Here is a 15,776-nt window from a genome sequence, read left to right as displayed (position 1 = left end):
TGGGTTTGTATGTGTGTTTGTTTGTGTGTTTGTTTATGGGTTTGTTTTCACGTTTGTTTGTGGGTTTGTTTGTGTGTTTGTTTGTGTGTTTGTTTGCGTGTTTGTTTGCGGGTTTGTTTGCAGGTTTGTTTGCATGTTTGTTTGTGGGTTTGTTTGTGGGTTTGTTTGCAGGTTAGTTTGCATGTTTCTTTGTGGGTTTGTTTGTGGGTTTGTTTGCAGGTTTGTTTGCATGTTTGTTTGCGCGTTTGTGTGCGCATTTGTCTGCAGGGTTGTTTGCATGCTTGTTTGTGGGTTTGTTTCTGGGTTGGTTTGCAGGTTTGTTTGCGTGTTTGTTTGTGGGTTTGGTTGTGGGTTTGCTTGCAGGTTTGTTTGCATGTTTGTTTGTGGGTTTGTTTGTGGGTTTGTATGTGTGTTTGTTTGTGTTTGTTTATGGGTTTGTTTTCACGTTTGTTTGTGGGTTTGTTTGTGTGTTTGTTTGCGGGTTTGTTTGTGGGTTTGTCTGCGGGTTTGTTTGCGGGTTTGTTTGCGTGTTTGTTTGCGGGTTTGTTTGCGGGTTTGTTTGCGTGTTTGTTTGCGGGTTTGTTTGCGTGTTTGTTTGCGGGTTTGTTTGCGTGTTTGTTTGCGGGTTTGTTTGCGTGTTTGTGGGTTTGTTTTCCGGGTTTGTTTGTGGGTTTGTTTGCGGGTTTGTTTGTGTGTTTGTTTGTGTGTTTGTTTGTGTGTTTGTTTGCATGTTTGTTTGCATGTTTGTTTGTGGGTTTGTTTGTGGGTTTGTTTGTGGGTTTGTTTGCAGGTTTGTTTGTGGGTTTGTTTGCGGGTTTGTTTGTGGGTTTGTTTGCGGGTTTGTTTGTGGGTTTGTTTGCGGGTTTGTTTGCGTGTTTGTTTGCAGGTTTGTTTGCATGTTTGTTTGTGGGTTTGTTTGCGCGTTTGTTTGCAGGTTTGTTTGCATGTTTGTTTGTGGGTTTGTTTGTGGGTTTGTTTGCAGGTTTGTTTGCATGTTTGTTTGCGTGTTTGTTTGTGGATTTGTTTGCAGGTTTGTTTGTATGTTTGTTTGTGGGTTTGTTTGTGGGTTTGTTTTCAGGTTTGTTTGCATGTTTGTTTGTGGGTTTGTTTGTGGGTTTGTTTGCAGGTTTGTTTGCATGTTTGTTTGTGGGTTTGTTTGTGGGTTTGTATGTGTGTTTGTTTGTGTGTTTGTTTATGGGTTTGTTTTCACGTTTGTTTGTGGGTTTGTTTGTGTGTTTGTTTGTGTGTTTGTTTGTGGGTTTGTTTGTGTGTTTGTATGTGTTTTTGTTTGTGTGTTTGTTTGTGTGTTTGTTTGTGTGTTTGTTTGTGTGTTTGTTTATGGGTTTGTTTGCATGTTTGTTTATGGGTTTGTTTGCATGTTTGTTTGTGGGTTTGTTTGTGTGTTTGTTTGTGTGCCTGTTTGTGTGTTTGTTTGTGGGTTTGTTTGCGTGTTTGTTTGTGTGTTTGTTTGTGTGTTTGTTTGTGGGTTTGTTTGTGTGTTTGTTTGCGTGTTTGTTTGTGTGTTTGTTTGTGTGTTTGTTTGCGTGTTTGTTTTGTGCTGTATCACGTGATTGGGATTTCGTATATCATGACTCGCCCACTCGGGATGACAGTGATGTACATCCGGACGCACAATAAAGCGGAGTTACTGCTAACACTCTTGCTTCCCATGTTCCGCTGCACCTCAGACACTACATATTTGTGTGTTTGTTTGTGTGTTTGTTTGCGGGTTTATTTGTGGGTTTGTTTGTGTGTTTGTTTGTGTGTTTGTTTGTGTGTTTGTTTGTGGGTTTGTATGTGGGTTTGTTTATGGGTTTGTTTGCGTGTTTGTTTGCGGGTTTGTTTGGGGGTTTGTTTGTGGGTTTGTTTGTGTGTTTGTTTGTGTGTTTGTTTGTGTGTTTGTTTGTGGGTTTGTGTGTTTGTTTGCGGGTTTGTTTGTGGGTTTGTTTGTGTGTTTGTGTGTTTGTTTGTGTGTTTGTTTGTGGGTTTGTTTGCGTGTTTGTTTGCGTGTTTGTTTGTGTGTTTGTTTGTGGGTTTGTTTGTGGGTTTGTTTGCATGTTTGTTTTGTGCTGTATCACGTGATTGGGATTTTGTATATCATGACTCGCCCACTCGGGATGACAGTGATGTACATCCGGACGCACAATAAAGCGGAGTTACTGCTAACACTCTTGCTTCCCATGTTCCGCTGCACCTCGGACACCACATGTTTGTGTGTTTGTTTGTGTGTTTGTTTGCGGGTTTATTTGTGGGTTTGTTTGTTTGTGTGTTTGTTTGTGTGTTTGTTTGCGTGTTTGTTTGTGTGTTTGTGGATTTGTTTGCGTGTTTGTTTGTGGGTTTGTTTGTGGGTTTGTTTGTTTGTGGGTTTGTTTGCGTGTTTGTTTGTGTGTTTGTGGATTTGTTTGCGTGTTTGTTTGTGGGTTTGTTTGTGGGTTTGTTTGTGTGTTTGTTTGTGTGTTTGTTTGTGGGTTTGTATGTGTGTTTGTGGATTTGTTTGCGGGTCTGCTTGTGGGTTTGTTTGTGTGTTTGTTTGTGGGTTTGTTTGTGTGTTTGTTTGTGTGTTTGTTTGCGTGTTTGTTTGTGGGTTTGTTTGTGTGTTTGTTTGCGTGTTTGTTTGTGGGTTTGTTTATGGGTTTGTTTGTGTGTTTGTTTGTGGGTTTGTTTGTGTGTTTGTTTATGGGTTTGTTTGTGTGTTTGTTTGCGTGTTTGTTTGTGGGTTTGTTTGTGGGTTTGTTTGCGTGTTTGTTTGTGGGTTTGTTTATGGGTTTGCTTTTGGGTTTGTTTGTGTGTTTGTTTGCGTGTTTGTTTGTGGGTTTGTTTGTGGGTTTGTTTATGGGTTTGTTTGTGTGTTTGTTTATGGGTTTGTTTGTGTTTGTTTGTGGGTTTGTTTGTGTGTTTGTTTGTGTGTTTGTTTGTGGGTTTGTATGTGTGTTTGTGTGTTTGTTTGCGGGTTTGTTTGTGTGTTTGTGGATTTGTTTGCCTGTTTGTTTTTGGGTTTGTTTGTGGGTTTGTTTGTGTGTTTGTATGTGTGTTTGTTTATGGGTTTGTTAGCATGTTTGTTTGTGGGTTTGTTTGTGTGTTTGTTTGTGGGTTTGTTTGGGTGTTTGTTTGCGGGTTTGTTTGCGTGTTTGTGGGCTTGTTTGCGTGTTTGTGGCTTTGTTTGCGGGTTTGTTTGCGGGTTTGTTTGTGGGTTTGTTTGCGTGATTGTTTGCGGGTCTCTTTGGGGGTTTGTTTGCGTGTTTGTTTGCGGGTTTGTTTGTGGGTTTGTTTGCGTGTTTGTTTGTGGGTTTGTTTGTGTGTTTGTTTTCGTGTTTGTTTGCGTGTTTGTTTGTGGATTTGTTTGTGGGTTTGTTTGCGGGTTTGTTTGTGGGTCTGTTTGTCGCGCTACTCCTCCTACAGTCCTGGGCCAATTACATCCAGACTTGCTACAGAGGATCAGCATGACCCCAATTAATGTATAGGGGAGTTGTTATCTTTGCTGATGGTCTTGGGATTTTTTTTGTGGGGGGGGTGGGGCTGTACAGAGCTATCATTTGCCTATACACCGCCCAAATAAAGGTATGCGTCAGAAGAACGCGTTGCATGCTTGAAGTAAGATCGTCTGTCGGGTGGGTACTCTGCTTGTTCTTTATAAAACGCGGCGAGACGATGGGAATAAAACAGTGGGAGGAAGGACAGCGCATACTGCCATACCCGACCTCCTTTCGAGTGCAGCCTGTGGCTGCTGGTTGCATCATTGGTTGGGACGCGGCTATGCCGCTGATGCAGTGTCCCCCTTACCAGTACACTGGTGCTCATTTTGCCGACCTCGGAAGGATGACACGCTGAGTCTGTGAAGACTCCGTTCCCCGGACAGGAATGAAGAGAGTCAAAGAGGAGTCACAAATGCACCGGTTTATTGAAGGACCACACGCCAGCGGAGGTGGTGTGGCAGCTCAACCAGCACAGTGGAGAGCGACCAAACCACACTGAGTTTTACATGCAAAAACTCTCCTTTTATATAGTCTATCTCTAATTCCAATCTATCTCTGGTTATACTCGAACCCTGGTTGGTGTGACAGAGCTGTGTGAATACCCAAATATGTGCTGCAGAGTTTTCCCTTCCTCCCATAAGGGAGGGTGGAACAGTCAAGCCACTTATCTAAAGGCCCGGTCACACCTTGACGTTTTAGCCAACGTATGCCGATTTTTGAATTTTTTTTTCTAACACGCTGGCACACGTTGAATACGTTATGGGTAAGTTTTGATAACATTGAGAGCACGCTGAAAAACACTGCCATACGTCGTTGTACGTTGGCTTTAAACGTTGTACTTTTTGGTTGTCCTCAAATTTTTTCATGCTTGAAATTTCACGACGTATGCCGGCGTATGACTCACACGTTCCGCTATGCTGGCCACAAGTTGTATGCACGGTCTGCGATCGTTGACAGACGTCAACACATGCTACTTGTAAGTTAATCATAAGTTGAGACACGCCGAGGTAATGTTTAGCGTACCCGAAACTTATTTCTAACCTATGATTAACGTGTTGTTGGCACGTTACGCGATCGTTGCCACACATCGACAGACGTTACTTTTAAGTTACTCATAGGCTGAAAGACGTCGGTATAATGGATCGTCCTTGCGTCAGCGTCCACGGCCACGGCCAGGACACTTATTTGCAGCATTCTTCAAACTTTTCTTCGGCATGACGAGGATGTTCACACTTCGATGTCTAGCTTGGCTATGATTCCAATTGTCCATCGGCAGCGTCTATTTAAAATAGTCGAGTTTGAGCGTTTCAACACGTTCAGAAGAAACGCTTCAAATTTCCAAACCCCAACGTCAAAAAACAAAGGCGAGTGACAGCAATTTAAATCGTTCATTGTAAACAATGAAAATAGCTGAGTGGTACCGTTTAAAAGTCGTTGAGTGTAAAAAAAAATCCAATTGTTGAGCGCAAGCGTCTACTTTCAATAGTGGAGATGCAGCCATTTAAATCGTTGAGTGGCAGCCTATGGATAGCAAACCCTACGTCACCGGCAAAGATAAACTGCCGCACGATATGAATAAGTTAGGCTATCGTTGGGCATAGTTTGTGAATGCCAGCTTCACGATAATTATTCGTTGGTATACCGTATATATCTATGTTATCGAAGCGCTCTATGCACATTATTAGTTCATTGTGCATTTGTCCAACCCGTTATGAATAGACCGAAATCGTAAAAACAAGCTATAGCTCATTGTTGAAAAAGCCCCATAAAAAATTAGCCGCGAAGAACTTCGAACAATGGTGAAAAGATGTCTCCTACCCGTGGACACGCGGACGCAAGGACGATCCATCATAACCCACACCCTCCCCCTCAAACTCACCTACTACTGCCAACATGAACAAACTACTACTAATACTAATACTGATACTGATACTGTTACTGCTGACATGGACATCGACTCAAAAAGGACTCGAAAACACTGTTGGGTTCCCCTTTTATGAACACCATTTTTATATACCAATTCCCAAAACCGCTGGGAACACGTCTTTATATGGCAGTTGTAAGCTAGAAACACGTTCATTTATTTTTTTTGTCGACCGAAAGACGTCATTGGAATACGTCTACATACGTCGATGTGTGTTGGGACTACGTAAAGAATTGGTTCAAAGCACGTCAAACATAAGTTAGAAATAAGTTTCGCGTAAAAAAGACATTACCGCGACATGTTTCGACTTATGAGTAGCTTATAAGTAGCCTTTGTGGACGTGTGTAAGCGTCCACATATCGTGTGTAAAACTTATCCCCATCGCATGCGGAATGTGTGTCATACGCCGAGTACGTCGTAAAATTTTGAACATGTTTAAAATTTCTTGACGTACTCTACTTACTACGACGTATGATAGCGTACTTTCGCGTTGTACTCACGTATACCAAACTTACTCATACCGTATTTGACGTGCCCCAACGTTTTAGACACATTTTTCTTAGGTCGGCATACGCTGGCAAGATCGCCAAGGTGTGACCGCGATGTTGACACTTCCATTTCTACCGCAGTTATGATTCGAATCGTTGTGCGTCAGCCTTTTAATAGGCTACGTCACGACATCGTCGGCGATGCGTGCAACGCGCTATGCCTAAGTTAGACTATCGTTGGTCATCGGTTGTGTCGGCTGACAACAGGTTCAGCATTCGTTGGTATAAGTTATCTATAACACAACGAAACGTTCTGTGTCTGTTACCAATGCGTTATACATAAGACCAAGTCGCTATGAATACGTCCGAATCTTAAAAAAAAAAACATCAAAAGTTCAACGTAAGCCAGCGTTTTACATACATTTTAATACGTTGCCATCGCTGGCTAAAACGTCAAGGTGTGACCTGGCCTTTAGGGCCCAGGAATTTCTCTTCGGCAATTATCTGGGCTTGTTATCACTGTAAAAGCAAAAATCCTTTAAGTTTCCCAAGCGTTGGCTGTGTGAGGTGACCAGAATGAGCTGACTGGTGGAAACTGTGTGACTGAAGGCAATGAAGATGTTTAAAATGCATTTCAAACTAAAACAAGAGAGTGTCACAGAGTGGAATGCTTGGGAAAGCCAAGATCAGGACTAGCACTACCAGTAAAGAATATGTGGTAGGCTAGACAGTGCAACTAAATTTATAAAGTTTTTAAAATACATTTTGAAGGATACAAGAAAAATTGGTTTGAATCCCTACATCTAACTAATATATATGTATTGACTTTGGCTCAAATGTGGCCATTTAATAGCACTCCTCACAGAGTCAACCTCCTGGTGTGTATTAATTCAGCAGCGGCCCAACTGGGCTTGAACTCAGGACCCGAGGATCCCAATCCACCATCCGAACCACAAACCCAACACCAGGCTTGCCACTCACCTGCAGTACACACACAAACATTTTCAGAACGATTGCTTGAAAACTGTGGCCAAAAATCATGTGACAAATACACAGACAAACGCTGCAGACCAACAAACTTCGGAAAAAGTTTTTTTTGCCGTCAACTACCAAACACCAATCAGGAATCAGGATGAAACATAAATCCATCTTCTGCTGGACATCTTGAACATCAACTTCATTCACACGGTACTTATATTTTCTGGTGTTCATCCTTCCGATATGGAGGACTTCGCACGATTCCAATTCCAACGCTCTTTCCAAATCATCTTGCAGGGGGATTCAATCCGGTCACCATTGGAAACCGGCCCAGAAGTCTTTGCATCATCGGCGACGGCTTCCTGCACATGCAATTGATCACAACTTCCGGCACATCATAGCAGAGGACGGAGGACATGATTCCATTGAGGTGTGCCGCTTCTCACTGGGCTCCAATTCGAGCTAACCCCATTTATCGGAGCCCACGTGTTGGCCTATCAGCCAGAAATGCAGCCATATGCACTTGAGGGGCTTCATTGCTGTCGAGCGGTTTTAGTACACATGATGCAGTGCACGGGCGCCATTTTGGTGGGCAAGGAGAACAAGGTCGACGAATGAGCGTGACCTTGCAATGCAGGGAATTGAATACCACCAACGTGGCGGCGCGCACGGAATTATGGGATAGCTCTGCAAATCCTCCATTCCATAGATCGCTACGTTGATCCTGATAAGGTGTTCGTACGGTAGCGAGTCAAATGCTTTGTTAAATACCGTCCAATCCTGGGAGGTTTAAAGTAAGAGAAAAAAAAAATTACTTTTTTTATATAAATCAAGATTATTTATATAATCAAGACTGAAGAGTAATTAATAATAAACGAATGCAAGATGAGAATATTTTCCAAAAGCGATGAATTATTTCGTCTTACTCTGAATGTTTTTTTTTTTTTTTTCCTCAATTTCAGTTTTTCTAATCCCGAAGTCGCTATAAACTGGCATCCTGGTGTTTCACAAGCAGAGAGCGATTCATCAATGTGTGTGCGCACCGTCCCTCGGATGGACGTTAAAGATCACACGGTGTCTGTCCTTCGTGAAAAGTAGGCGACCTATCGCCGGCACCCTGGACGAATTACAAATTCCTGCCCTACCTACTGCTGGGAGAGGGGGAAGGCAAAGCACCCAGGATTGTAGCCTCATAACCAACTGCTTCAGGCATCATACATGATGATGACAAATTGCTAAATATCGAAGCTCTACAGGTACCCGATTTAATTTGGAGATCACGATGAAACACCCACCAAGTGTAATGGTCACCAAAGGCCCCTTTACAGTGTTGATGATACCCGTGAAAGTACCAGAAGGGTGGTGTACCTGCTTTAAACTCGTGGATATGGATAGCATTTCTGATCGTGTTAATGGCGGCGCAGTGCCCAACTCGGGGCCTCTTCCCAGACGAACAAAAAGTGCCACTCACGCGCAGTGAAAATAGCAGTTTGGCAAAGGCCATGTCACACGATCGCCTTCCAAGAGCCACCCGCTGCCAGGCACCCATGGGGGCTGCCCACTTTCATGCCATTTGATCTTCGGGCAAGTTACTCAACAAATGTCATTTCTAAACGGCAAATCTAGTTTGTTGGCCCAAGGTTAATGAGCCCAATTATTCAGACAATGCAGTAAGTCTGGTCTCGAGTCCATTTTGGATAGTTAGCCTGTACTGGACTCTAACAAAAAAAAATAATCGAAAATCTTTCAAGGGGGTGTTGGGGGAGGGACATGCTGAGAACAAATTAAATAAACTGAGGCATAAAATCTGGAAACAGCAAGAACGAACATTTGGGCATTCCATAATGCTCGACACTCCTTCAACCGACAGATAGGCCAAATTAACTTGCAACCGATAACTCTTCATCTGAACTTTCGCTTCAAACACAAGCCCTTCAGCGATGGATTATATTTTCATAACAGTATATATATATAATTTTTTTTTAAATCAATTAGTTCGATCCGAGCAAGCTTTGTTTTTAACCTCTGGCAATTGGCGCAGGCAAGAATAGATTGGCAAAGTTTTCGAATTCCCAACACCCACCCTCCTCCACCCCCAAACTATCTCGTTCAGACACTCAGCAGAACTCTTCCGCGATTCCGGTTTATTGGTTCTAAAGCTGAAAGGGACAGTTGTCTGTTTCAAAGGGTGGGGATGCCAGAGGGATGCACAGGAAGCATGAACATGGAATAATCTCCAATGAGACTGAATTGTCCATGTGGAGTGTCAAAGAAAGCACAATTTCCAAGCACTTTATTGGCAAAACAAATGACAAAAGGGTGGCGAATTCCACAACCATTTTGAACAGTGTTATTTTGCTCGTATGCATCATTTACGCAGAGATATGCAGAATGAACACAAACAAAACAAAAAAAAAAACAGAAAAAAAAAAGAGAAAACAACAAGGAATCAAGTCGAAGCCGCAAAACCGAGCCGCTCTAAGGAAAGGCGCTGCGATTCCGCGTTTGCCTGATTCGTGGGTGCCTGGCATAGAGCCAAACTAACGATAGGCGTAGGAGGATTGAACACTAGCTCAAAGGCAATCCAACTGCGAAGCACAAACATGGGGCTTATTTTCACCAAACATCGATTCCAGGGAGTATCAAAGGGATCAACAGGCAACAGAAGCTACAGGCATTCTGACCGATGACAAGACACCGTGGTGGAGATCTGGGAAAGGAAAGAAAGAAAAACAAACAAGCAGGCACAAACCAAAAGCAGCAAGGCCCGTGCGTGCTTCACGGGAGCAGAGATCGCGTTTGTTCTGCATATTAATTGCAATCGATCAACAGTGGAACGCAATGAATGAAATCCCAATGAAGAAATTCATAAAATCATTATATGCAATTGTTTAATTCAGCGACCGTGCAATATAGCCCGATAGCCAGTGGACAAACTCGTGCAACAATAATCAGCACACGTAAGGCAGCACTACTAATGAACCCAAAGATAATTTATCAGTCAAAATGAAACCTTTTTAAAATTTTGGCAAACTAAGGCACGTGCCCGCAGGTATAGCCTCCAAAGTTCCACAACCCCCGAATGTACCGCCGGAAAGGGGAGCTTCAAAATAACTGACGTGCCTACGACTAGTTCAAAATTGGAAACTACAAAATATATGTTTTGCTGGTGATGTTTGGATTTGAAGTCGATTGCATAAACTACGGGATCGACAATATCTGAGGGGCTGAAATGAGGCATGGGCTGAAGCTTACAGGTGTGCTCAGTGCTGGTCACCAAACTTGCTTGATAGCTTGTTGACAAAAGCCATAACCTTAGGGTTGTTTTGGTACTTTGTGATATTGGCTGGATTCTGAGCAACGTCTTGAAATGCTGCCAGCACAGTGGGGTCCTACAGATGGAAGAGGTGGTGCACAAGAAGAAGAGGAGGAAAAAAAAAATCAGAACAATAATAGAAAACGGTACAAGGAATCGGACAAAATGTTTCAAAATAATCATCAAGGATTCAAAATGCACCGCAACAGAGTCGATAGAAAGTCCACATGCCTTTTCAAAATCTTCACCTTTTGTTGCTTTGTAAGGTGGAATTAAATAAGACTTTTTCCACCTTTATTTATACATCGTAATCCACACCTTCCAAGTGAAAAACAAATTGAACAAATTTCAGAAAATTAAATGGAAATACAAAAATAGGATCTCTTGGTTGGATAAGTGTCCACCTCTCTTGTAACAGCAATTGTAAATTAGCTCAGGTGTAACCAATCACACACCAAGTTAATTGGCCTATTTCACAGCAAAAGGGTCAACCATCAGCCCCAAGGAGCTTTCAAAACACCACTGGGATAAAGTTGTGAAAGGCACAGAACAGGGGATGGGGATAAAAATATTTCAAAAGGCCTTCAATATCCCTTGGAGCACAGTCAAGCCAATCATTAAGTGGAAGGCATATGGTACCACCAAGATAGTGCCGAGATCAGGCCGTCCCTCCAAACTGGATGACCAAGAAAGGAGGAGACTGATGAAAGAGGCCACCAAGAGGCAAATGGCAACTTTGAAAGAGCTACATGCCTTTATGGCAAAGACTGGTCACTGTGTGCATGTGACAACAATATCCCAAGCACTCCACAAGTTTGGCCTGTATGGTAGGGTGGCAAGAAGGAAGCAAATACTCAAAAAAGCCCACCTTGAGTTCCTTTTGAGGTATGCAAAAAAAACACTCCGGAGATTCTGAAGCCATGTAGCAAAACGTTTTGTGGTCTGACAAAACCAAGATGGAACTTTTTGGCCAAAATGCAAAACGTTACGTTTGGCACAAACACAACACAGCACATCATCCAAAGAACACCATCCCTACTGTAAAGCATGGTGGTGGCAACATCATGTCGTGGGGATGTTTCTCATCAGCAGGGACTCGGGTACTTTTCAGGACAGAAGGGAAAATGGCTGGAGCAAAATACAGAAAAATCCGAGAGGAAAACCTGCTGCCCTCTGCAAGAAAGCTAAAATTGGGACAGAAAGTTCACCTTTTAGCATGACAACGACCCAAAGCACACAGCCAAAGCTCCACTGGAGTGGCTAAGGAACAAAAATATAAATGTCCTTGAGTGGCCTCGTCAGAGTCCTGACCTAAATCCAATCAAAAATCTGAGGCATGACTTGAAGATTGCTGTTCATCAACACTCCCCACACAACAACTTGACGGAGCTTCAACAGTTTTGTTCAGAAGAATGGGCAAATATTGCCCAAACAGAGTGTGCGACATTGGAAGAGACCTGTCCCAACAGACTCACACCTGTAATTGCTGTCAAATGTGCTTCTGCAAGTATTAACTCAGAGGGGTGGACACTTATCTAAACAAGATATCCTAGTTTTGTATTTTTATTTAATTTTCTGAAATTTGTAGAATTTGTTTTCCACTTGGAAGTTGTGGGTGACGATGTGTAAATAGAGGTGGAAAAAGTCTGATTTAATGCAATTTAATTCCAGGCTACAAGTCAACAAAAGGTTCAAAATTTTGAAAGGGGGTGGTAGACTTTCTATAGGCACTGCAAATGCGGTGAGAAGAGTCGATTAGGTTGTGCAGCGACACACCGAAAATGAATCAACAGGACAAGACAACAAAACATCAAGTTGGTGCTTCACAGGAGCAGGAATCTGGAAGACCGTCCAAAAAGGGCAATCAAGCCTGCTGTTCGGGTTTGTCCATGATTGGTTGAAATATATCAGTCATGTCACTTGCGTGTTTCACAGACAATCAATGGCACAAAGGAAAAAGATACCTGCCTTGAGAGAAATCACTGGGATATTCATTAAAGTTGCATTTTTCATGGATCTAGTGAATTTTTTTTTTTTACAAAACGAGCACATACGTAACTCAGTTTTCAACTTTTGATTAACTTACCTGCATAGCTGCCATGACCTCTGGATCACTAAGAAGATGACTCATGTTCGGCATTCCTCCAGGGATCCCGCCTGGCATCCCTCCAGACATCCCTCCGGGCATCCCTCCAGGAAAAGCTCCTAAAAATATATAAATGAATAATAAATTTAAAAAATAATAATAATTAAAAAATCTAATTGCAGTGAGAGATCTCCACATGGTATGACCATGGACCACCACCCGAAAGGGGCGGTGTGCAATCGTCACAGATTCTCACAAGTTCACGTGAACGCCAGTCTTGGACAGTGCTGTTTATACCTTAATCACAAAATGCATCAAAATAATCAGGACAAAAACAGGATGTATAAAATACATTAGAATGACTGAATAAATAAATAAATAAATAAATAAACAAACAAACAAAACAAAATGTCAAACTTAAACCCAATGGACACCATGAATGCAAGGGTGCCCATAAAACACAACACCTTACTGGCTTAAGGATAGGGAGAAGCAAAGGTAGAAAAACAAATGATGGAAGTAGAGGGGGAAAAAGAAGAGCCAGGAAAAACCAAAGATAAGTAAGTGAGAGGGCTCTGCACATCACAAGTATAAAACTAGTGCAGTCGCTCTCAAAGTCGGTGCAGTCCCATTAAGAGATCGGTCCACCATTCCGATCAAGCGTTACAGGGACCATGTACCTGAAAAGTCAGCAGTTTCACCAGCGGCTTGCCTGCGATTCTCTTGTTCCTGCAATAAATGCACGTCGTCGGTGTTGGATTATACAAGAGATAGTGAGCTTCGGTTAACCGTCACATTACTGCCATGCATGTGGTGATGAGATGGAAGAGTGCTTTGCATGCATGCAACTCGACAATCAACTCGATATGCGGAAAATGACAAAAGCTGTCAGATTTGATGGAGGAATTTACATGCACAGAGCATATCATATTGTGTATTTAAACCCATTCATCGGTTTTCAAAATTGTGGTTCAGGAGAAATCATTTTAAAATTCTGTGTTGGAGTCAGGGCCATATATTTATTACATATGTACCAGAGATGGCCGAGCCAGAGTAAGTAAAGGAAGCACAATTTTAGATGATCGAAGATAGGAGGGTGGAAAGAGAGGGTAGTGGAGTGAGTGAAAGAAAGGAAAGAAGGTTGGGGAGGAGGGGATGGTGCAGAGATAGGTGTAAGGGAAGGGCAATATGGGGGGAGGGAAGGGGGTTCAAATAGGAAACAGAATTGCATACGTAATAAACAGATGGCATCGAATATTCACACAGACTACTTATCACTCCAAATTTGTTGTCTTTGCCCCAGAATGCAAGTTTCAAAGCATGGAACTCCAATAAACATTCCTGTAATATAGACTTCCTTGTAAGACGAAGGGGCCGTTGACATCGTCGGTAAGTAAAAGTAACAGAATACTAAACTTCCTGAACATCTTCCACAAGTCTCAACCCTGTATTCCCCTTTCACTCCCTCAATTTTTGAAACCTTCACCCAACCCTTCACATTCCAGATGTAATGTAGATATCCAGGAGAACCCATTTCGCTGCACACATATTCAAATGTTAAACTTGTACAAGAAAACGTTAAAAAAAACAAAACAAAAAAACAAAAACAACAACTTGGATTGAGGAGACAGAGGGTAAAAAAGGCCACATACTCACAGGGGCAACAGTTGGACGCAGTGAGCAAAGGCATGAATGAACAGCAAGAGAGAAAACGATTCTCAAGTGAAATGATTTGCAGTGAATATTTTTCAATAATAATAACAATAATAATAATAATAATAATAATGATAAACAAACCATACAAACTTGGAAGCAGAGACATACCTTGCGCGCCTGCTCGTGTTCCTCCTGTGCCTTGCGGACACGTTCCCTACGCTCGTGCAGCTTTTGCTCCTCGTGCTTACGCTCGTACTTGCGCCGGTGCTCGGCGATGCGCTGTACCTGTGTGCCGCACCACACAAACAAAGAGCGTGCAAGTCATGTGGAACGCTCGCACAACAACCGTAAACAGTGTTCTCATCACAAATCTTCTTCTTCCATTACTAAAAGGAGCAGCATGCATCAAGCTTCATTCTAAAGGGTTCCTGCTGCTGTGGAATAATAAAAATAGGACCGCACGTCCTGAAGCTCACCTGGATCAGGAGCAAGTCACTCAAACCGCCCGCAGACACCTCGAGACCCTGATATTTTTTATACCAAGAACAAACTTTGGTACATCATGGGCGATGAAGGTTGTGGTCAAGTTTTATCAAAATTGTGAATGTCGTTTCAGAAGAGAGAGCAAATACCTATTTTAGGGAGTTAAACCCCCACCTTACCACCCCCCTCCTTACCCCCCCCCAACCGACCCTTTCATGAGTGCAGATCTTGATGCGATCGATACACTTTAGTACATTACGGGTGATGAAGGCTGTGATCAACTTTCATCGAAATTGTGCCTGTAGTTTTAAAGGAGAGAACAAATACCTATTCTTTGGGGGGGGGTCGACCCCCCCCCCCCGGTAAGCACCCTTAATGAGCACAGATTTTGATGTTGTCAATACAACTCCTTTAAACATCAGATATGAAACCTGTGGCCAAGTTTCATCAAAATTGTGTGTTGAGTTCAAGCGATGACTGAAGTGTTTATGGACCAATTGACTCACTCACCTACAGACACTGCTTGGTAGCATAAGCTCACCTGACTGAAGTCCAGGTGAGGTAAAAATGGTCCTGTTGGAAAGTTACTGATAGATTTCATTGGAACAAAAATTTCAGTTTTAAGCTGGCGTGTCCGTTTTATCAAAAAGGTGCCTTTTACTAGGACTTGGAAGCTTAATGTTGCGGTTTCAACGGGACCAGTTTCATAATTCCACGACAACACAAACCCTTTAGAATAAAGTGTGACGGACATGGAAGGGGCACACAAACAACTACAACCACAGTGACAGCGACAGCAGCACATGGTAGATTGCATACCTCTGCCAGGCTGAACGGTTTACATTTTGTATCCCACTGATAAGCCAGACATGGATCAGGACCATAACCAAAATCTTATTGTTCCTCCTGTCACCGACCCAAATCATCAATCAAGGTTCTTCCGAATCCATCCATAACTCTGAGATATCATGATATATCTCGTTTTTTGGCCCAATCTCTCAATGCCGAAGAAGCACTTAAAAAATGAAAAAAAACAAAATTTCATATCCGGATGCAGATCTTCACCAAAATCTAATCAATTCGTCCTTCTCCCACACCCAACCTGTCGCCAAAGTTTCGTCCCAATCCGTCCACAACTTTTTGCGATATCGTGCAAACAAGCAGACAAACAAACATGGGTGAACACAATCTCCATCCACCTTCGGTGGCAGAGGTAACAACGTGTTATGAAAGATCTTTTCTCGTAAGTTTCACTTCATTTTCAATCCTCACTGACACTCACAGATGGACATGCAATATGGTTTTGAAGTACAACGTGCTGTCTTTTGATTAAACCCGTCAGCAAAGTGACCGGTCTTATTTGCAAGTAAAC

General features: G+C 42.5%; 1 protein-coding gene across 2 annotated transcripts in view; it reads right to left on the bottom strand.

The window, feature by feature from the left end:
• Window positions 1-9,139: 9,139 nt before the first annotated feature.
• Window positions 9,140-15,776, bottom strand: part of ST13 (ST13 Hsp70 interacting protein) — a 54,956-nt gene continuing 48,319 nt past the window's right edge. For both annotated transcript variants that reach the window (XM_085861331.1, XM_085861332.1), the window contains exons 9-12: window positions 14,090-14,206; window positions 12,946-12,994; window positions 12,266-12,384; window positions 9,140-10,255 (exon numbers count right to left, since the gene is read on the bottom strand). In XM_085861331.1, the coding sequence (XP_085717457.1) occupies window positions 10,127-10,255; window positions 12,266-12,384; window positions 12,946-12,994; window positions 14,090-14,206 (414 nt within the window). In that variant the 3' untranslated portion in view covers window positions 9,140-10,126. The remainder of the gene's footprint in view (window positions 10,256-12,265; window positions 12,385-12,945; window positions 12,995-14,089; window positions 14,207-15,776) is intronic.

Source organism: Eptatretus burgeri, chromosome 17 (assembly GCF_056783735.1).
Source record: "Eptatretus burgeri isolate ZD-2024b chromosome 17, Ebu_testis_v1, whole genome shotgun sequence".
NCBI classification, from domain to species: domain Eukaryota; kingdom Metazoa; phylum Chordata; class Myxini; order Myxiniformes; family Myxinidae; genus Eptatretus; species Eptatretus burgeri.
The sequence above is the reverse complement of the archived record's forward strand: the minus strand, read 5'-3'. Positions and strand labels throughout refer to the sequence as shown.